The sequence below is a fragment of the Taudactylus pleione genome, unplaced genomic scaffold (genome assembly GCF_031769625.1).
Source record: "Taudactylus pleione unplaced genomic scaffold, aTauple2 ptg001352l, whole genome shotgun sequence".
NCBI classification, from domain to species: domain Eukaryota; kingdom Metazoa; phylum Chordata; class Amphibia; order Anura; family Myobatrachidae; genus Taudactylus; species Taudactylus pleione.
This window is the reverse complement of record NW_028285752.1, coordinates 795,066-816,688: the sequence shown is the minus strand read 5'-3', so window position 1 is coordinate 816,688 and position 21,623 is coordinate 795,066. Positions and strand designations below refer to the sequence as shown.

Below are 21,623 nucleotides of genomic sequence, written 5' to 3'. Positions count from 1 at the left end.
GTTCTCCGTCTGTAGGAAATGACATTATTAACTGGACAAGTACATATACCTCCATCTCGCTGGAGATAGTTCTTAAAGTAATGACTTCTTTACAATGTAATATCACAGTAACGCAGCTGAAGAGATGAACACGTTCCCGTTTTATGTTCATGGTGACGGCAGCCATAGGAGCTAATTTCGGAAGAGAAATGGATCACGCAGTGCGGAGCGCAGCCACTCTGGGAAAAACAATCAGCCTCTAAAATAAATAAAAATATATCTATATCCTGATGAATAATTCATACCTGTAGCAAACCACAAAATGAGCATAGGCCGCGACAATCCAGTTGTGATGTCCCGCTACTATTAGCACTTTCCGCGGATCCACTGGGAATCCTACAAAATGCAAGGGAAAAATATATATATATTTAATGCCACAGCGCCAGGCAGTACATTCACAGCGCACCCAAAGACAAATGGCAGCGTCACACTTTCCAAAAACAAGCAAATGATCATATCTGCAGCCTCTTAATCACCAGAGTTTGCAATTCACATTTACGCCCCCCTACGCCCCCCCCCCCAAAGCATTGAGTATAGTTCTAGGTTATGATGTTGCCATAGCACAGAAATGAGGTTGGTGGACGGCGTGCTTTGTGGAATGAATGCAGCCTTGGTGCAGAACGAGGGGAGGTCGTGGTGGCGGATGGTAAGGGGGGTGGGGTGGGGGTGGGGGGTTTGTGCACGAGGCCTCCATTTATCTACAGGTCAGGTACGCGGCTGGCAAGTCCCGTAATTGCATCGCCATCACTGATCCATCACCGCTTCTCAAATCTGAACTCATGAGACCGTCCTCCAGCGAAATGGGGCTATTGAAAGTGACACTCTCACTAAATCATAAGTCTCTTAAGCAGAAACTGCCAGCCACACTTAATAACCAGAGTTTTGCTCAAACACAGGGACGTCTGCGGCTCTGACAGACATCGCTCCTATATCCCATATTTATTCTCCGCTCTAGCTGCAGATGGGAGGAATGAGAGAGGCGCATTCTCTCGCTGTAGTGATGCCTCAGAGAAGGTGATATCCTCATTAGGCTGACGACGGCCCCCCGTCTGCTCCCAGCAGTGGGCACACTTTGCTAGAGAGGATTGTTATTACAAGTCAGAAGTGCAATGTGCAGATTTCCAGTCTCTGTCGGGGGCAGGAAGCCTCAGCTCATGGAGTGAGCACTGATCTCGCTCTTGGTAGTAAGCATTAGATGGGATAGAGCACATAAACGGAGGTATGCCTCATGTATACAAATGCTTCATTGGCTGCTTGTGTACATATGTTCCAGAGCAAGCCCGTTTCCATACCCAGCAGGGCAGGAAGTCATTGCTATCCCTGTAAAGGTCTCTTATCACCAAACCATCAGATCTTGCAAAATGTTACAGAATCGGAATGATAACTACAAAAGTGCATTATGGATAATGCGAGAAAACATGAAAGTCAGAATAGCGCACACCGGTATACAGTTGGGAAGCCGGCGGACGTAATCTCGACGCCCGGCCTCCCGACTGCTTTATCCCGCGAGGGCTAAATGACAGGCATCTAAATCTAGATGCCTGTCATCTTACCGACACTGGGAGACCGGCGCCCGGCATCCCGATCAAAGTGAGGGGGGGGGGGGGGGGGATGGTTAGATTTAGGGCTCCCGGGGGGGACTTAGGGTTAGGCACCCCCCCGGGAGGTTAGGTTTAGGGTAGGGGGAGGGAGGGTTAGGTTTAGGGCTCCCGGGGGGGGGACTTAGGTTTAGGCGGCGGGGAATGGGGGTTAGGTTTAGGTACTTAGAGGGGGATTAGTGTTAGGCTCTGGGGGGAAGGGTAAGGTTAGGCACCCCTAAAGAGGGTTAGGGTTAGGGGGGGGGGAGGTTAGATTAGTAAATACTTACCTTAGGGACGATCGGGATTTTCACCCTTGCGTCCGGTGGTAATTCATACTGATTCCGCGCAGACCAAGGACAGCGGGGATTCCGGCGGTTAGAATGCCGACACTGGAATCCCAACATTTATCAGAATACTGGTGGATCCAAAAGGTAAGTACTGAGGTTAGGCACTTAGGGGGAGGTTAGGTGTAGGCACCGGGGAGGTTAGGTGTAGGCACCGAGGAGGTTAGGGTTACTTACCTAGAGGCGTCAGGATTATTACCTGGGGACGGATTCAATTAGCAGTGATAATATCGGCCAATTTTTGCGCCGATATTATCGCACCCACGATAATAGGATAGAGTGAAACAGGCGATAGATTTCTCCATCTCAGACCAGGAGAACTATGCTAAATCTCTATACTTGCCTAAAAATTTGGGTATTTCTTTCAGAACCCTTTGGACAACCCCTCAATGTTCAATTATCCCAAGACATTTCATAAGTTGCGCACTGTGGCAAAAAACGGTTGCGCAAATTTTGGGTGAAAAAAAAAAAACGTTGAACATGATAGGAAGCATTTTTTTCCCAGGAAATTACTTTTCCACATAAATTGGCGGTACGTTAAAATGGGTGCAAGTATATTTTCGTGTCGTAAAAACGCAATTTAAAAAAATCTTTCAAAAAAACGCCTGCTGCGACCGCGTATGATGTTTAGAACACTTGAAGCATCCATACCGCCCCCTGAAAAATCAGAACCAATACGTTACCATGTGGTTGTTCATTGCCAAAGTACGCAACTTACAAAAAATTTTTGTGGTAATTTATCATTAGGGGGGGGCGCAGAGTCCAAAGGGTTCTGAAAGAAATCCCCACATTTTGTAGGCAAAAATAGGGTATTTTGAATATTTTTTACTCCTGGTCTGAAATGGAGAATAGTATCGACAGTTCTTTGGCAAAAAATCGAGAGATTTTGCAGACGATTTCGTAGCCGACGGCAAAATTGGGCATTTTTGCTGCTAATTGAATACGGCCTCTGGTCGGGATGCTGGTCGCCGGGATCCCGAGTGCAGGCATCCCGTACCCAGCCCATGCTAAACAATTTTTAATAAAATATACCCTGGTAGCCGCCATTATTATTACACTTATGTTAAATCCTAGAGTGCAGCGGCAGGAGAAAGGGCAATTTCATTCACCAGAACAAGAGAAAGCTCCTCCACCCCTATAACTCCCACTGTTCCATGTGCTAATTCCAGGTGTTCCATGTGCTAATTCCGTGTGCTTATTCCATGTTGGTATTCCGTGTGTTCCATGTTGTTATTCCGTGTACTTATTCCATGTGTTCCGTGTGCTTATTCCATGTTGTTATTCCGTGTGCTAATAGCATGTCCGTGTGCTTATTCCATGTGGTTATTCCGTGTGCTAATACCATGTGTTCCATGTGCTTGTTCCGTGTGGTTATTCCGTGTGGTTATTCCGTGTGGTTATTCCGTGTGGTTATTCCGCGTGGTTATTCCGCGTGGTTATTCCGCGTGGTTATTCCGCGTGGTTATTCCGTGTGCTTATTCCGTGTTGTTATTTTGTGTGCTTATTCCATGTGTTCCATGTGCTTATTCCATGTGTTCCGTGTGCTTATTCCATGTGTTCCGTGTGCTTATTCCATGTGTTCCGTGTGCTTATTCCGTGTGTTAAGTGTGCTTATTCCGTGTGCTTATTCCATGTGTTCCGTGTGCTTATTCCATGTGTTCCGTGTGCTTATTCCATGTGTTCCGTGTGCTTATTCCATGTGTACCGAGCCTTTTCTCATGGTCTGATCCACAGTCAGGGAAACCTTTAGCTCTAATAGCAATGAATATGCTGGCGCTGGATATGTAACTGTTAATAATAAGGACAAGAAGAATCATGGCTTTAATAACCACACCGTTTATGCCGGCTGTGGTAAAACTCTGGCACAGGAAGGGTCCTTGGAGAGCGGCTTCAGGCTGGGCCCCCTGGCACGCTTAGATGGTCAGTGTACCAAGTCCTCCCGGGCCAGACATGCGCTACCAGAAACATGAACACTTTTATTTTTACGTTATATAAGGCCACAGGGATGGAAATTGCTGACTGGTCCTTGATGGGCCTTTCTCCTGGTCAGGGCACTTTGAAACCCACTGTGAGCTCCAGAACGTTTTCAGGACCTTTGTCTCCAAACATTCTGTTACTGGGACGGAAGAGTGATGTCCCAGGCTGGCCTCTGTTGTCGCCATTATCCAAGACTACTTTTCAGACAGCCTCACAAACACCAGAATAGCGATAGGCGAGATGATATAGATAGAATACCGTCATCGGAATCCCAACGGTAAGTATTAGGCTGCGGGGGGGGGGGGGGAGGTTAGAATTAAGCTGCGGGGTGGGGGGGGGAGGTTAGGGGGAAAGTTAGAATACTTTCAGGCGTTGGGATTCTGACTGTCGGGATGTCTCAGTCCGTATTCTGGGCCTGATTCAGAGCCGCTCGTAAGCGGCCGCTCGTTCGCTCCGAACGATGTTCCCACAACTGCGCATGCGTATGGGTTGTAATACGCATGCGCCAACCAGTCATTGCGGTCGGAAATTGTGTGCTCGCAAAATAGCGAATGCCTGCTATTTTGAGTGACAGGATGAGGCGTTTGTGGGTGATAACAGGGGAAGGTGCTTGAAAACGGGGAGTGGAGATCCGAACGCAGGCGTGCCAAACAGTCAAAACGGGCGTTTTAAGTGTGTGCATAATTAACAAAGCAGCGTCATCGACCACGTCACTTGGTTGTCTTTTAGCCTGAACTGCTCGCATGATTGCGGTAGGAAAATCCTACCACAAGCACTGCGAGCAGTTCATACGCCTTTTGATGTACTCAATTAATCTAATAAATAGCGGAGATGACGTAGGATGCGAGCGGCCAGGGGGGCGTTTTTAAAAAAATAGCGAGCGCATGTTTCGTTCGCTCGTTCAGACATAGAGAGGTCAACAGACCACAAAGAGCGAGCGCTCTATTTAAATATCTGGCCCCTTTTTCTGAACGAGCGAGCGCAAATAGCGTCCGGCTCTGAATCAGGCCCTCTGACCACTGGCATCCTGTACCTAACCCACGATAGACACATTCTTGGAAACAGCCTGAAAACTTGGTTGCTCAAATGCTGGTGAGACCTGCTCCATTTAGAAATGACCTTGATGTAGGACACCCTTCAACAAAACTGTGAAACTGAACAACCTTGGAGATGGACATCATTTTCCTAGGACTTCATGCAAAGAAGACCCAACATTTATCTGCTAGAGGATTCTGGAGCGCATTCAGGTTGGAACGGAATTGCAAAGCTGCACACAGGCACGCAGGCAGCACACAGGCACGCAGGCAGCACACACAGGCACGCAGGCAGCACACACAGGCACGCAGGCAGCACACACAGGCACGCAGGCAGCACACACAGGCACGCAGGCAGCACACACAGGCACGCAGGCAGCACACACAGGCACGCAGGCAGCACACACAGGCACGCAGGCAACACACACAGGCACGCAGGCAACACACATAGGCACGCAGGCAGCACACACAGGCACGCAGGCAGCACACAGGCACGCAGGCAGCACACACAGGCACGCAGGCAGCACACAGGTAGCACGCAGGCAGCACGCAGGCAGCACACAGGTAGCACGCAGGCAGCACACAGGTAGCACGCAGGCAGCTTTGCCTGCGTTCTACCTGTGCAAATGCAGCAGGAGTTAACTTTCTGCTACATTTGCGATCCCAGCACTGTGGCCAAGGTCGCAGGCTGGGATTACCATCGCGACCATCGATGGTCGCAATCGTGACCGGCGCTGGGGCTCCGGCTGGCCGGCTTGTGAGGCCAGGAAACTGCATCGGTCAACGCAGTTCCTGGCCTTGCCACTCCCAGAAAACGGGGCAGACGCCCCAGTTTATTGGTATTGTGGCCGCCCCTTTAATTCCTCGGCTTGTCAATCAGGCAGAGGCATCGAAGGGGCTGCGTGCCATTACAGAATGGGTCCTGTGCACATGCAGATTCCCGATAATCCCGGTAATGCTGAATCGGCCCCTCTGTCCTGTGCTGAGGCTGTTACACAGAGGCTCCAGGAAAATCACCTGCTGGGAAAGTGTCAGATTGAATTTCTTAAAATTGAGAATTCAACCATTAGATTCCAAAGTCTGGGCTGTCCGACCTTGGACCTTCCTGAAGATGAGTCTGGAGCAAAGTGGAGGAGTTCACCTTGATCAGCAGAACATCTACGTAAAGCATAGCCCTCACCCCTGGATCTGAGAAGAGTAACCATCAGTCATGATGTTTGTGAATAAGACACGCTTGGGGCTGAGGCCATAACTGAAAGTGATGAGACCTTAGGAGGTGCCAGTGTCCTTTCTAAGTTTCTTTCAGATACTCAGAGGCCTCATGGCTATGCTCCACCAGATTGGATTTTGGTCTGTCAGATTCCAGAACCTCTGCCAATTGTTCAACCTCTCCACTGCCCTACTTACTGACACTAAGCTGGATGTATGGGGTTGAGTATGAGATCCCGACAGTCAGAATCTCGACACCCATAAGGAAATAAAGTAAGACTAATCCTTACCTCTAACCCTCCCTCCCTGGTGCCTAAACCTAACCTCCCCCTCTAGTGCCTAAACCTAACCGCCCTCTCCCTGCACCCTAAACCTATCCCTCCCCCTAATACCTATCCCTAACTATAACCCTCCCCATAACGCCCGATACTTCCCTTCGGAATGCCGACGATCGGGATTCTGGTGCCGGGATCGCGACGCTGTTGGGATTTCGTCCGCCAGTATTTCGCCAGCCGGTATGCCGCGTGGCGGGATGCTGACTACATCCCGATGTAAGGGAGGCCCCTGCTGCACTGAGAACCATCCCGAAGGAGGCCATTATTTTCATATCCGTCCTATCCCATAAGGTAGCAGTGTTTGGATTTGGAATGGTGGTGGCCTTTGACAGGAGAACTAGGAGAGCATCCACCTGACGCAGGGATTTCCATTTCACTGTATTGTAGCTGGGGAGAGAACGGAAATCTAGGGCCAGGCTTCGCCCATGATTTGCTCAACAGGTACTCCAACTCCCTGCTTCTTTTACTGTTTAAGCGAAGAACTGTCCATAATCTCTGAGTACGCACTGTCCTCATCTGTCTTCCCGATGTCACGCAGAACACCCACTCTCAGCTTCCTGTGAGATTCCTCGAGGTTAAAAACTTTTTGACCCCTCACATTCCTCTGAGACAGCCGCAGAGCCTGGAGCACTCACCGGGAGCTGAAGAGAATAACTGAAGCTACACTCCTTGATGCCGCCATGAGAGGGGCAAATGAGCGTGGGTCCCTTCTCAGCGCTGTAGGGCATGCAATAGTCTGGGCCAGAAACCTGAACACACCAGCTCTGTGGGTCCATTCCCAACGCTACCATTACACTACATGGGTATAAAAGGGACTGTACTAGAATGCGGTGCTTCCACTTTGTAACACTGGATATAAATATATTAGTGCCCGATACTTCGTTAGGTACTTACATACATCTATAGGGAAACATTAATAAAACCGGTGCATAGATAACAGCAAATATACTGTAACCCAATAGGTGCCAGAAATCGCCTTTTAGTACATTCACCCCTCATCTCTGAGCTATGGCAATATCACGTTGTAAGACACATACTCAGAATCTGCCTCTATATAAGGGCAGATAAAGGAAAAGCAAATAGCCCCCAGCTTCTAATTTATAAATAAGTGTTATTATCGTACATTATTACATTACAAATAGCAGACAGCAGGAATTAGAGATGGCAGAAATCCTTACCCAGCTTCACCATTCCCTCCACAGCAGTGAGCGTGGGCTGCAGGACAATGCCCTGAGACCCCTCCTCACACGGTCTCTGAGTGACCTTACTCTCAGCCGCGGATGGCGTCTCACAGGTCAGCTTACGACTGGGGATAGCTGGGAACAGACAGGACATTACTGAATATATTATATATACATACCTATATAGACATCTATGTTCACACAAATAAGAGACTTATGTAAATACTAAATGCCAGCAAAAGAGAGAATGACAAATAACATAATGGATCAGATCTCTAAAATAAATGTATGTACCAGAAGGACAATGACCTGCCAGGAAAATATAGAAACGGTTTTACAATCTACTTAATCGAATGCACCGTATTTGGCCATGAAACTCATTATCATAAATCATATTAATAATCTGGTAGTCAGTGAAATAATACCCCTATGTGCGCACACTATCATTTCCCTCGTTATGGAGTAACACAGGTACAGTACAGAGTATAGTAGTGGTAGTAGCACAGGTACAGTACAGAGTACAGAAGTGGTAGTAACACAGGTACAGTACAGAGTACAGAAGTGGTAGTAACACAGGTACAGTACAGAGTATAGAAGTGGTAGTGGTAGTAGCACAGGTACAGTACAGAGTATAGAAGTGGTAGTAACACAGGTACAGTACAGAGTATAGAAGTGATAGTAGTACAGGTACAGTACAGAGTACAGAAGTGGTAGTAACACAGGTACAGTACAGAGTACAGAAGTGGTAGTAGCACAGGTACAGTGCAGAGTATAGAAGTGGTAGTAGCACAGGTACAGTACAGAGTATAGAAGTGGTAGTAGCACAGGTACAGTACAGAGTATAGAAGTGGTAGTAGCACAGGTACAGTACAGAGTATAGAAGTGGTAGTGGTAGTAACACAGGTACAGTACAGAGTATAGAAGTGGTAGTAGCACAGGTACAGTACAGTGTATAGAAGTGGTAGTAGCACAGGTACAGTACAGAGTATAGTAGTGGTAGTAGCACAGGTACAGTACAGAGTATAGTAGTGGTAGTAGCACAGGTACAGTACAGAGTATAGAAGTGGTAGTAGCACAGGTACAGTACAGAGTATAGAAGTGGTAGTAGCACAGGTACAGTACAGAGTATAGTAGTGGTAGTAGCACAGGTACAGTACAGAGTATAGAAGTGGTAGTAGCACAGGTACAGTACAGAGTATAGAAGTGGTAGTAGCGCAGGTACAGTACAGAGTATAGAAGTGGTAGTAGCGCAGGTACAGTACAGAGTATAGAAGTGGTAGTAACACAGGTACAGTACAGAGTATAGAAGTGATAGTAGTACAGGTACAGTACAGAGTATAGAAGTGGTAGTGGTAGTAACACAGGTACAGTACAGAGTATAGAAGTGGTAGTAGCACAGGTACAGTACAGTGTATAGAAGTGGTAGTAGCACAGGTACAGTACAGAGTATAGTAGTGGTAGTAGCACAGGTACAGTACAGAGTATAGTAGTGGTAGTAGCACAGGTACAGTACAGAGTATAGAAGTGGTAGTAGCACAGGTACAGTACAGAGTATAGAAGTGGTAGTAGCACAGGTACAGTACAGAGTATAGTAGTGGTAGTAGCACAGGTACAGTACAGAGTATAGAAGTGGTAGTAGCACAGGTACAGTACAGAGTATAGAAGTGGTAGTAGCGCAGGTACAGTACAGAGTATAGAAGTGGTAGTAGCGCAGGTACAGTACAGAGTATAGAAGTGGTAGTAACACAGGTACAGTACAGAGTATAGAAGTGATAGTAGTACAGGTACAGTACAGAGTATAGAAGTGGTAGTGGTAGTAACACAGGTACAGTACAGAGTATAGAAGTGGTAGTAGCACAGGTACAGTACAGTGTATAGAAGTGGTAGTAGCACAGGTACAGTACAGAGTATAGTAGTGGTAGTAGCACAGGTACAGTACAGAGTATAGAAGTGGTAGTAGCGCAGGTACAGTACAGAGTATAGAAGTGGTAGTAGCGCAGGTACAGTACAGAGTATAGAAGTGATAGTAGTACAGGTACAGTACAGAGTATAGAAGTGGTAGTGGTAGTAACACAGGTACAGTACAGAGTATAGAAATGGTAGTAGCACAGGTACAGTACAGTGTATAGAAGTGGTAGTAGCACAGGTACAGTACAGAGTATAGTAGTGGTAGTAGCACAGGTACAGTACAGTGTATAGAAGTGGTAGTAGCACAGGTACAGTACAGAGTACAGAAGTGGTAGTAACACAGGTACAGTACAGAGTATAGAAGTGGTAGTAGCACAGGTACAGTACAGAGTATAGTAGTGGTAGTAGCACAGGTACAGTACAGAGTATAGAAGTGGTAGTAGCACAGGTACAGTACAGAGTATAGTAGTGGTAGTAGCACAGGTACAGTACAGTGTATAGAAGTGGTAGTAGCACAGGTACAGTACAGAGTATAGAAGTGGTAGTAGCACAGGTACAGTACAGAGTATAGTAGTGGTAGTAGCACAGGTACAGTACAGAGTATAGAAGTGGTAGTAGCACAGGTACAGTACAGAGTATAGAAGTGGTAGTAGCACAGGTACAGTACAGAGTATAGAAGTGGTAGTAACACAGGTACAGTACAGAGTATAGAAGTGATAGTAGTACAGGTACAGTACAGAGTATAGAAGTGGTAGTGGTAGTAACACAGGTACAGTACAGAGTATAGAAATGGTAGTAGCACAGGTACAGTACAGTGTATAGAAGTGGTAGTAGCACAGGTACAGTACAGAGTATAGTAGTGGTAGTAGCACAGGTACAGTACAGAGTATAGAAGTGGTAGTAGCACAGGTACAGTACAGTGTATAGAAGTGGTAGTAGCACAGGTACAGTACAGAGTATAGTAGTGGTAGTAGCACAGGTACAGTACAGAGTATAGAAGTGGTAGTAGCACAGGTACAGTACAGAGTATAGTAGTGGTAGTAGCACAGGTACAGTACAGTGTATAGAAGTGGTAGTAGCACAGGTACAGTACAGAGTACAGAAGTGGTAGTAACACAGGTACAGTACAGAGTATAGAAGTGGTAGTAGCACAGGTACAGTACAGAGTATAGTAGTGGTAGTAGCACAGGTACAGTACAGAGTATAGAAGTGGTAGTAGCACAGGTACAGTACAGAGTATAGAAGTGGTAGTAGCACAGGTACAGTACAGAGTATAGAAGTGGTAGTAACACAGGTACAGTACAGAGTATAGAAGTGATAGTAGTACAGGTACAGTACAGAGTATAGAAGTGGTAGTGGTAGTAACACAGGTACAGTACAGAGTATAGAAATGGTAGTAGCACAGGTACAGTACAGTGTATAGAAGTGGTAGTAGCACAGGTACAGTACAGAGTATAGTAGTGGTAGTAGCACAGGTACAGTACAGAGTATAGAAGTGGTAGTAGCACAGGTACAGTACAGTGTATAGTAGTGGTAGTAGCACAGGTACAGTACAGAGTATAGTAGTGGTAGTAGCACAGGTACAGTACAGAGTATAGTAGTGGTAGTAGCACAGGTACAGTACAGAGTATAGAAGTGGTAGTAGCACAGGTACAGTACAGAGTATAGAAGTGGTAGTAGCGCAGGTACAGTACAGAGTATAGAAGTGGTAGTAGCGCAGGTACAGTACAGAGTATAGAAGTGGTAGTAACACAGGTACAGTACAGAGTATAGAAGTGGTAGTAGCACAGGTACAGTACAGAGTATAGAAGTGGTAGTAGCACAGGTACAGTACAGAGTATAGTAGTGGTAGTAGCACAGGTACAGTACAGAGTATAGAAGTGGTAGTAGCACAGGTACAGTACAGAGTATAGTAGTGGTAGTAGCACAGGTACAGTACAGTGTATAGAAGTGGTAGTAGCACAGGTACAGTACAGAGTACAGAAGTGGTAGTAACACAGGTACAGTACAGAGTATAGAAGTGGTAGTAGCACAGGTACAGTACAGAGTATAGTAGTGGTAGTAGCACAGGTACAGTACAGAGTATAGAAGTGGTAGTAGCACAGGTACAGTACAGAGTATAGAAGTGGTAGTAGCACAGGTACAGTACAGAGTATAGAAGTGGTAGTAACACAGGTACAGTACAGAGTATAGAAGTGATAGTAGTACAGGTACAGTACAGAGTATAGAAGTGGTAGTGGTAGTAACACAGGTACAGTACAGAGTATAGAAATGGTAGTAGCACAGGTACAGTACAGTGTATAGAAGTGGTAGTAGCACAGGTACAGTACAGAGTATAGTAGTGGTAGTAGCACAGGTACAGTACAGAGTATAGAAGTGGTAGTAGCACAGGTACAGTACAGTGTATAGAAGTGGTAGTAGCACAGGTACAGTACAGAGTATAGAAGTGGTAGTAGCACAGGTACAGTACAGAGTATAGTAGTGGTAGTAGCACAGGTACAGTACAGAGTATAGAAGTGGTAGTAGCACAGGTACAGTACAGAGTATAGAAGTGGTAGTAGCGCAGGTACAGTACAGAGTATAGAAGTGGTAGTAGCGCAGGTACAGTACAGAGTATAGAAGTGGTAGTAACACAGGTACAGTACAGAGTATAGAAGTGGTAGTGGTAGTAACACAGGTACAGTACAGAGTATAGAAGTGGTAGTAGCACAGGTACAGTACAGAGTATAGTAGTGGTAGTAGCACAGGTACAGTACAGAGTATAGTAGTGGTAGTAGCACAGGTACAGTACAGAGTATAGAAGTGGTAGTAGCACTGGTACAGTACAGAGTAAAGTAGTGGTAGTAGCACAGGTACAGTACAGAGTATAGAAGTGGTAGTAGCACAGGTACAGTACAGAGTATAGAAGTGGTAGTAGCACAGGTACAGTACAGAGTATAGTAGTGGTAGTAGCACAGGTACAGTACAGAGTTTAGAAGTGGTAGTAGCACAGGTACAGTACAGAGTATAGTAGTGGTAGTAGCACAGGTACAGTACAGAGTATAGAAGTGGTAGTAGCACAGGTGCAGAACAGAGTATAGAAGTGATAGTAGTACAGGTGCAGTACAGAGTATAGAAGTGGTAGTAGCACAGGTACAGTACAGAGTATAGAAGTGGTAGTAGCACAGGTACAGTACAGAGTATAGTAGTGGTAGTAACACAGGTACAGTACAGAGTATAGAAGTGGTAGTAGCACAGGTACAGTACAGAGTATAGAAGTGGTAGTAACACAGGTACAGTACAGAGTATAGAAGTGATAGTAGTACAGGTACAGTACAGAGTATAGAAGTGGTAGTGGTAGTAACACAGGTACAGTACAGTGTATAGAAGTGGTAGTAGCACAGGTACAGTACAGAGTATAGTAGTGGTAGTAGCACAGGTACAGTACAGAGTATAGAAGTGGTAGTAGCGCAGGTACAGTACAGAGTATAGAAGTGGTAGTAGCGCAGGTACAGTACAGAGTATAGAAGTGGTAGTAGCACAGGTACAGTACAGGATATAGAAGTGGTAGTAGCACAGGTACAGTACAGAGTATAGAAGTGGTAGTGGTAGTAACACAGGTACAGTACAGAGTATAGAAGTGGTAGTAGCACAGGTACAGTACAGAGTATAAAAGTGGTAGTAGCACAGGTACAGTACAGAGTATAGAAGTGGTAGTAGCACAGGTACAGTACAGAGTATAGAAGTGGTAGTAGCACAGGTACAGTACAGAGTATAGAAGTGGTAGTAGCACAGGTACAGAACAGAGTATAGAAGTGGTAGTAGCACAGGTGCAGAACAGAGTATAGAAGTGGTAGTAGCACAGGTACAGTACAGAGTATAGTAGTGGTAGTAGCACAGGTACAGTACAGAGTATAGAAGTGGTAGTAGCACAGGTACAGTACAGAGTATAGAAGTGGTAGTAGCACAGGTACAGTACAGAGTATAGAAGTGGTAGTAGCACAGGTACAGTACAGAGTATAGAAGTGGTAGTAGCACAGGTACAGTACAGAGTATAGAAGTGGTAGTAGCACAGGTACAGTACAGAGTATAGAAGTGATAGTAGTACAGGTACAGTACAGAGTATAGAAGTGGTAGTGGTAGTAACACAGGTACAGTACAGAGTATAGAAGTGGTAGTAGCACAGGTACAGTACAGTGTATAGAAGTGGTAGTAGCACAGGTACAGTACAGAGTATAGTAGTGGTAGTAGCACAGGTACAGTACAGAGTATAGTAGTGGTAGTAGCACAGGTACAGTACAGAGTATAGAAGTGGTAGTAGCACAGGTACAGTACAGAGTATAGTAGTGGTAGTAGCACAGGTACAGTACAGTGTATAGAAGTGGTAGTAGCACAGGTACAGTACAGAGTACAGAAGTGGTAGTAACACAGGTACAGTACAGAGTACAGAAGTGGTAGTAACACAGGTACAGTACAGAGTATAGAAGTGGTAGTAGCACAGGTACAGTACAGAGTATAGTAGTGGTAGTAGCACAGGTACAGTACAGTGTATAGAAGTGGTAGTAGCACAGGTACAGTACAGAGTACAGAAGTGGTAGTAACACAGGTACAGTACAGAGTATAGAAGTGGTAGTAGCACAGGTACAGTACAGAGTATAGTAGTGGTAGTAGCACAGGTACAGTACAGAGTATAGAAGTGGTAGTAGCACAGGTACAGTACAGAGTATAGAAGTGGTAGTAGCACAGGTACAGTACAGAGTATAGAAGTGGTAGTAACACAGGTACAGTACAGAGTATAGAAGTGATAGTAGTACAGGTACAGTACAGAGTATAGAAGTGGTAGTGGTAGTAACACAGGTACAGTACAGAGTATAGAAATGGTAGTAGCACAGGTACAGTACAGTGTATAGAAGTGGTAGTAGCACAGGTACAGTACAGAGTATAGTAGTGGTAGTAGCACAGGTACAGTACAGAGTATAGAAGTGGTAGTAGCACAGGTACAGTACAGTGTATAGAAGTGGTAGTAGCACAGGTACAGTACAGAGTATAGAAGTGGTAGTAGCACAGGTACAGTACAGAGTATAGTAGTGGTAGTAGCACAGGTACAGTACAGAGTATAGAAGTGGTAGTAGCACAGGTACAGTACAGAGTATAGAAGTGGTAGTAGCGCAGGTACAGTACAGAGTATAGAAGTGGTAGTAGCGCAGGTACAGTACAGAGTATAGAAGTGGTAGTAACACAGGTACAGTACAGAGTATAGAAGTGGTAGTGGTAGTAACACAGGTACAGTACAGAGTATAGAAGTGGTAGTAGCACAGGTACAGTACAGAGTATAGTAGTGGTAGTAGCACAGGTACAGTACAGAGTATAGTAGTGGTAGTAGCACAGGTACAGTACAGAGTATAGAAGTGGTAGTAGCACTGGTACAGTACAGAGTAAAGTAGTGGTAGTAGCACAGGTACAGTACAGAGTATAGAAGTGGTAGTAGCACAGGTACAGTACAGAGTATAGAAGTGGTAGTAGCACAGGTACAGTACAGAGTATAGTAGTGGTAGTAGCACAGGTACAGTACAGAGTATAGAAGTGGTAGTAGCACAGGTACAGTACAGAGTATAGTAGTGGTAGTAGCACAGGTACAGTACAGAGTATAGAAGTGGTAGTAGCACAGGTGCAGAACAGAGTATAGAAGTGATAGTAGTACAGGTGCAGTACAGAGTATAGAAGTGGTAGTAGCACAGGTACAGTACAGAGTATAGAAGTGGTAGTAGCACAGGTACAGTACAGAGTATAGTAGTGGTAGTAACACAGGTACAGTACAGAGTATAGAAGTGGTAGTAGCACAGGTACAGTACAGAGTATAGAAGTGGTAGTAACACAGGTACAGTACAGAGTATAGAAGTGATAGTAGTACAGGTACAGTACAGAGTATAGAAGTGGTAGTGGTAGTAACACAGGTACAGTACAGTGTATAGAAGTGGTAGTAGCACAGGTACAGTACAGAGTATAGTAGTGGTAGTAGCACAGGTACAGTACAGAGTATAGAAGTGGTAGTAGCGCAGGTACAGTACAGAGTATAGAAGTGGTAGTAGCGCAGGTACAGTACAGAGTATAGAAGTGGTAGTAGCACAGGTACAGTACAGGATATAGAAGTGGTAGTAGCACAGGTACAGTACAGAGTATAGAAGTGGTAGTGGTAGTAACACAGGTACAGTACAGAGTATAGAAGTGGTAGTAGCACAGGTACAGTACAGAGTATAGAAGTGGTAGTAGCACAGGTACAGTACAGAGTATAGAAGTGGTAGTAGCACAGGTACAGTACAGAGTATAGAAGTGGTAGTAGCACAGGTACAGTACAGAGTATAGAAGTGGTAGTAGCACAGGTACAGTACAGAGTATAGAAGTGGTAGTAGCACAGGTGCAGAACAGAGTATAGAAGTGGTAGTAGCACAGGTACAGTACAGAGTATAGTAGTGGTAGTAGCACAGGTACAGTACAGAGTATAGAAGTGGTAGTAGCACAGGTACAGTACAGAGTATAGAAGTGGTAGTAGCACAGGTACAGTACAGAGTGTAGAAGTGGTAGTAGCACAGGTACAGTACAGAGTATAGAAGTGGTAGTAGCACAGGTACAGTACAGAGTATAGAAGTGGTAGTAGCACAGGTACAGTACAGAGTATAGAAGTGGTAGTAACACAGGTACAGTACAGAGTATAGAAGTGATAGTAGTACAGGTACAGTACAGAGTATAGAAGTGGTAGTGGTAGTAACACAGGTACAGTACAGAGTATAGAAGTGGTAGTAGCACAGGTACAGTACAGTGTATAGAAGTGGTAGTAGCACAGGTACAGTACAGAGTATAGTAGTGGTAGTAGCACAGGTACAGTACAGAGTATAGTAGTGGTAGTAGCACAGGTACAGTACAGAGTATAGTAGTGGTAGTAGCACAGGTACAGTACAGTGTATAGAAGTGGTAGTAGCACAGGTACAGTACAGAGTATAGAAGTGGTAGTAGCACAGGTACAGTACAGAGTATAGAAGTGGTAGTAGCACAGGTACAGTACAGAGTATAGAAGTGGTAGTAGCGCAGGTACAGTACAGAGTATAAAAGTGGTAGTAGCGCAGGTACAGTACAGAGTATAGAAGTGGTAGTAATACAGGTACAGTACAGAGTATAGAAGTGATAGTAGTACAGGTACAGTACAGAGTATAGAAGTGGTAGTGGTAGTAACACAGGTACAGTACAGAGTATAGAAGTGGTAGTAGCACAGGTACAGTACAGAGTATAGTAGTGGTAGTAGCACAGGTACAGTACAGAGTATAGTAGTGGTAGTAGCACAGGTACAGTACAGAGTATAGAAGTGGTAGTAGCACTGGTACAGTACAGAGTAAAGTAGTGGTAGTAGCACAGGTACAGTACAGAGTATAGAAGTGGTAGTAGCACAGGTACAGTACAGAGTATAGAAGTGGTAGTAGCACAGGTACAGTACAGAGTATAGTAGTGGTAGTAGCACAGGTACAGTACAGAGTATAGAAGTGGTAGTAGCACAGGTACAGTACAGAGTATAGTAGTGGTAGTAGCACAGGTACAGTACAGAGTATAGAAGTGGTAGTAGCGCACAGGTGCAGAACAGAGTATAGAAGAGATAGTAGTACAGGTACAGTACAGAGTATAGAAGTGGTAGTAGCACAGGTACAGTACAGAGTATAGAAGTGGTAGTAGCACAGGTACAGTACAGAGTATAGTAGTGGTAGTAACACAGGTACAGTACAGAGTATAGAAGTGGTAGTAGCACAGGTACAGTACAGAGTATAGAAGTGGTAGTAATACAGGTACAGTACAGAGTATAGAAGTGATAGTAGTACAGGTACAGTACAGAGTATAGAAGTGGTAGTGGTAGTAACACAGGTACAGTACAGAGTATAGAAGTGGTAGTAGCACAGGTACAGTACAGAGTATAGTAGTGGTAGTAGCACAGGTACAGTACAGAGTATAGTAGTGGTAGTATCACAGGTACAGTACAGAGTATAGAAGTGGTAGTAGCACTGGTACAGTACAGAGTAAAGTAGTGGTAGTAGCACAGGTACAGTACAGAGTATAGAAGTGGTAGTAGCACAGGTACAGTACAGAGTATAGAAGTGGTAGTAGCACAGGTACAGTACAGAGTATAGTAGTGGTAGTAGCACAGGTACAGTACAGAGTATAGAAGTGGTAGTAGCACAGGTACAGTACAGAGTATAGTAGTGGTAGTAGCACAGGTACAGTACAGAGTATAGAAGTGGTAGTAGCGCACAGGTGCAGAACAGAGTATAGAAGTGATAGTAGTACAGGTACAGTACAGAGTATAGAAGTGGTAGTAGCACAGGTACAGTACAGAGTATAGAAGTGGTAGTAGCACAGGTACAGTACAGAGTATAGTAGTGGTAGTAACACAGGTACAGTACAGAGTATAGAAGTGATAGTAGTACAGGTACAGTACAGAGTATAGAAGTGGTAGTGGTAGTAACACAGGTACAGTACAGAGTATAGAAGTGGTAGTAGCACAGGTACAGTACAGTGTATAGAAGTGGTAGTAGCACAGGTACAGTACAGAGTATAGTAGTGGTAGTAGCACAGGTACAGTACAGAGTATAGAAGTGGTAGTAGTGCAGGTACAGTACAGAGTATAGAAGTGGTAGTAGCACAGGTACAGTACAGAGTATAGAAGTGGTAGTAGCACAGGTACAGTACAGAGTATAGAAGTGGTAGTAGCACAGGTACAGTACAGAGTATAGAAGTGGTAGTGGTAGTAACACAGGTACAGTACAGAGTATAGAAGTGGTAGTAGCACAGGTACAGTACAGAGTATAGAAGTGGTAGTAGCACAGGTACAGTACAGAGTATAGAAGTGGTAGTAGCACAGGTACAGTACAGAGTATAGAAGTGGTAGTAGCACAGGTACAGTACAGAGTATAGAAGTGGTAGTAGCACAGGTACAGTACAGAGTATAGAAGTGGTAGTAGCACAGGTGCAGAACAGAGTATAGAAGTGGTAGTAGCACAGGTACAGTACAGAGTATAGTAGTGGTAGTAGCACAGGTACAGTACAGAGTATAGAAGTGGTAGTAGCACAGGTACAGTACAGAGTATAGAAGTGGTAGTAGCACAGGTACAGTACAGAGTATAGAAGTGGTAGTAGCACAGGTACAGTACAGAGTATAGAAGTGGTAGTAGCACAGGTACAGTACAGAGTATAGAAGTGGTAGTAGCACAGGTACAGTACAGAGTATAGAAGTGGTAGTAGCACAGGTACAGTACAGAGTATAGAAGTGGTAGTAGCACAGGTACAGTACAGAGTATAGTAGTGGTAGTAGCACAGGTACAGTACAGAGTATAGAAGTGGTAGTAGCACAGGTACAGTACAGAGTATAGAAGTGGTAGTAGCGCAGGTACAGTACAGAGTATAGAAGTGGTAGTAGCGCAGGTACAGTACAGAGTATAGAAGTGGTAGTAACGCAGGTACAGTACAGAGTATAGAAGTGGTAGTAGCACAGGTACAGTACAGAGTATAGTAGTGGTAGTAGCACAGGTACAGTACAGAGTATAGTAGTGGTAGTAGCACAGGTACAGTACAGAGTATAGAAGTGGTAGTAGCACAGGTACAGTACAGAGTATAGAAGTGGTAGTAGCGCAGGTACAGTACAGAGTATAGAAGTGGTAGTAGCGCAGGTACAGTACAGAGTATAGAAGTGGTAGTAACACAGGTACAGTACAGAGTATAGAAGTGATAGTAGTACAGGTACAGTACAGAGTATAGAAGTGGTAGTGGTAGTAACACAGGTACAGTACAGAGTATAGAAGTGGTAGTAGCACAGGTACAGTACAGAGTATAGTAGTGGTAGTAGCACAGGTACAGTACAGAGTATAGTAGTGGTAGTAGCACAGGTACAGTACAGAGTATAGAAGTGGTAGTAGCACTGGTACAGTACAGAGTATAGAAGTGGTAGTAGCACTGGTACAGTACAGAGTAAAGTAGTGGTAGTAGCACAGGTACAGTACAGAGTATAGAAGTGGTAGTAGCACAGGTACAGTACAGAGTATAGAAGTGGTAGTAGCACAGGTACAGTACAGAGTATAGTAGTGGTAGTAGCACAGGTACAGTACAGAGTATAGAAGTGGTAGTAGCACAGGTACAGTACAGAGTATAGTAGTGGTAGTAGCACAGGTACAGTACAGAGTATAGAAGTGGTAGTAGCGCACAGGTGCAGAACAGAGTATAGAAGTGATAGTAGTACAGGTACAGTACAGAGTATAGAAGTGGTAGTAGCACAGGTACAGTACAGAGTATAGAAGTGGTAGTAGCACAGGTACAGTACAGAGTATAGTAGTGGTAGTAACACAGGTACAGTACAGAGTATGGAAGTGGTAGTAGCACAGGTACAGTACAGAGTATAGAAGTGGTAGTAACACAGGTACAGTACAGAGTATAGAAGTGATAGTAGTACAGGTACAGTACAGAGTATAGAAGTGGTAGTGGTAGTAACACAGGTACAGTACAGAGTATAGAAGTGGTAGTAGCACAGGTACAGTACAGAATATAGAAGTGGTAGTAGCACAGGTACAGTACAGAGTATAGAAGTGGTAGTAGCACAGGTACAGTACAGAGTATAGAAGTGGTAGTGGTAGTAACACAGGTACAGTACAGAGTATAGAAGTGGTAGTAGCACAGGTACAGTACAGAGTATAGAAGTGGTAGTAGCACAGGTACAGTACAGAGTATAGAAGTGGTAGTAGTACAGGTACAGTACAGAGTATAGAAGTGGTAGTAGCACAGGTACAGTACAGAGTATAGAAGTGGTAGTAGCACAGGTACAGTACAGAGTATAGAAGTGGTAGTAGCACAGGTGCAGAACAGAGTATAGAAGTGGTAGTAGCACAGGTACAGTACAGAGTATAGTAGTGGTAGTAGCACAGGTACAGTACAGAGTATAGAAGTGGTAGTAGCACAGGTACAGTACAGAGTATAGAAGTGGTAGTAGCACAGGTACAGTACAGAGTATAGAAGTGGTAGTAGCACAGGTACAGTACAGAGTACAGAAGTGGTAGTAACACAGGTACAGTACAGAGTATAGAAGTGGTAGTAGCACAGGTACAGTACAGAGTATAGAAGTGGTAGTAGCACAGGTACAGTACAGAGTATAGAAGTGGTAGTAGCACAGGTACAGTACAGAGTATAGAAGTGGTAGTAGCACAGGTACAGTACAGAGTATAGCAGTGGTAGTAGCACAGGTGCAGAACAGAGCCAGTGCCAACGCCTAATTGCACAAACTAAGAACTGGGCATTCAAAAATAAATATATACATATGTATGCTACAGCCATTACATAAGAAAGTAGTAAAAGCAATGAATATCTACTGTATTGTAGAGAAGAATTATTATTGAAAAAGACAGTAAAATTTAGAGTGCTGAAAGAGTGTCCATCTCTTATATCTATCAGTGTAAGGTGTGTACTGTACATTCAGGGCCTGATTCAGACCCGGTCGCAAGCGCTGAGCGCTCGCAACCGGGTCGATGGTGGCCCAGAGCGCATGCGCATGACGGAGCCGGCTCCGTCGTGCGCATGCGCGAGACCCGGATAGCGACGGGCACTCCGTTGCTCCGGGTCTCGCAACAAAGGGGGCGAGCTGGCGCTGTTGAGTGACAGCTCGCCCCCTTTGGTGGGCGGGCCACGGGGGTGGCTGCCCAAACGGAGGCGTTCCCATGTGAACGCCTGCCGTTTGGGGGCGGCCCCACTGACATCACGAGTGATGTCAGTGGGAGAGATTCCGGCTCTGTTAGAGACAAAATATCTCTGGGGCTTGCGGATACGAGACCCTACCACAAGGGTCTCGTCGCAAGCCCGATGGTCGCAATGGTCTTGACCATCGCGACCATCATCATGGCCGCTCGCTATAGCTGTGGGTGGTCACCCACAGCTATGCCAGCGGCCAGGGGGCCGCTCCAAAAAAAGAAAAAAAAAACGCCCTGATTCAGAGCGAGCGCTCTTTCAGAATTAGGGCCTC

General features: G+C 45.1%; 1 protein-coding gene across 1 annotated transcript in view; it reads right to left on the bottom strand.

Annotated features, from left to right (window-relative positions):
• The window catches only part of LOC148443015 (BTB/POZ domain-containing protein KCTD3-like), a 119,127-nt gene that overhangs the window by 40,697 nt on the left and 56,807 nt on the right, over window positions 1-21,623 (bottom strand). The window contains 2 exon segments of the mRNA XM_088463387.1: window positions 285-375; window positions 7,697-7,834. Of these exon segments, the coding sequence (XP_088319513.1) occupies window positions 285-375; window positions 7,697-7,834 (229 nt within the window).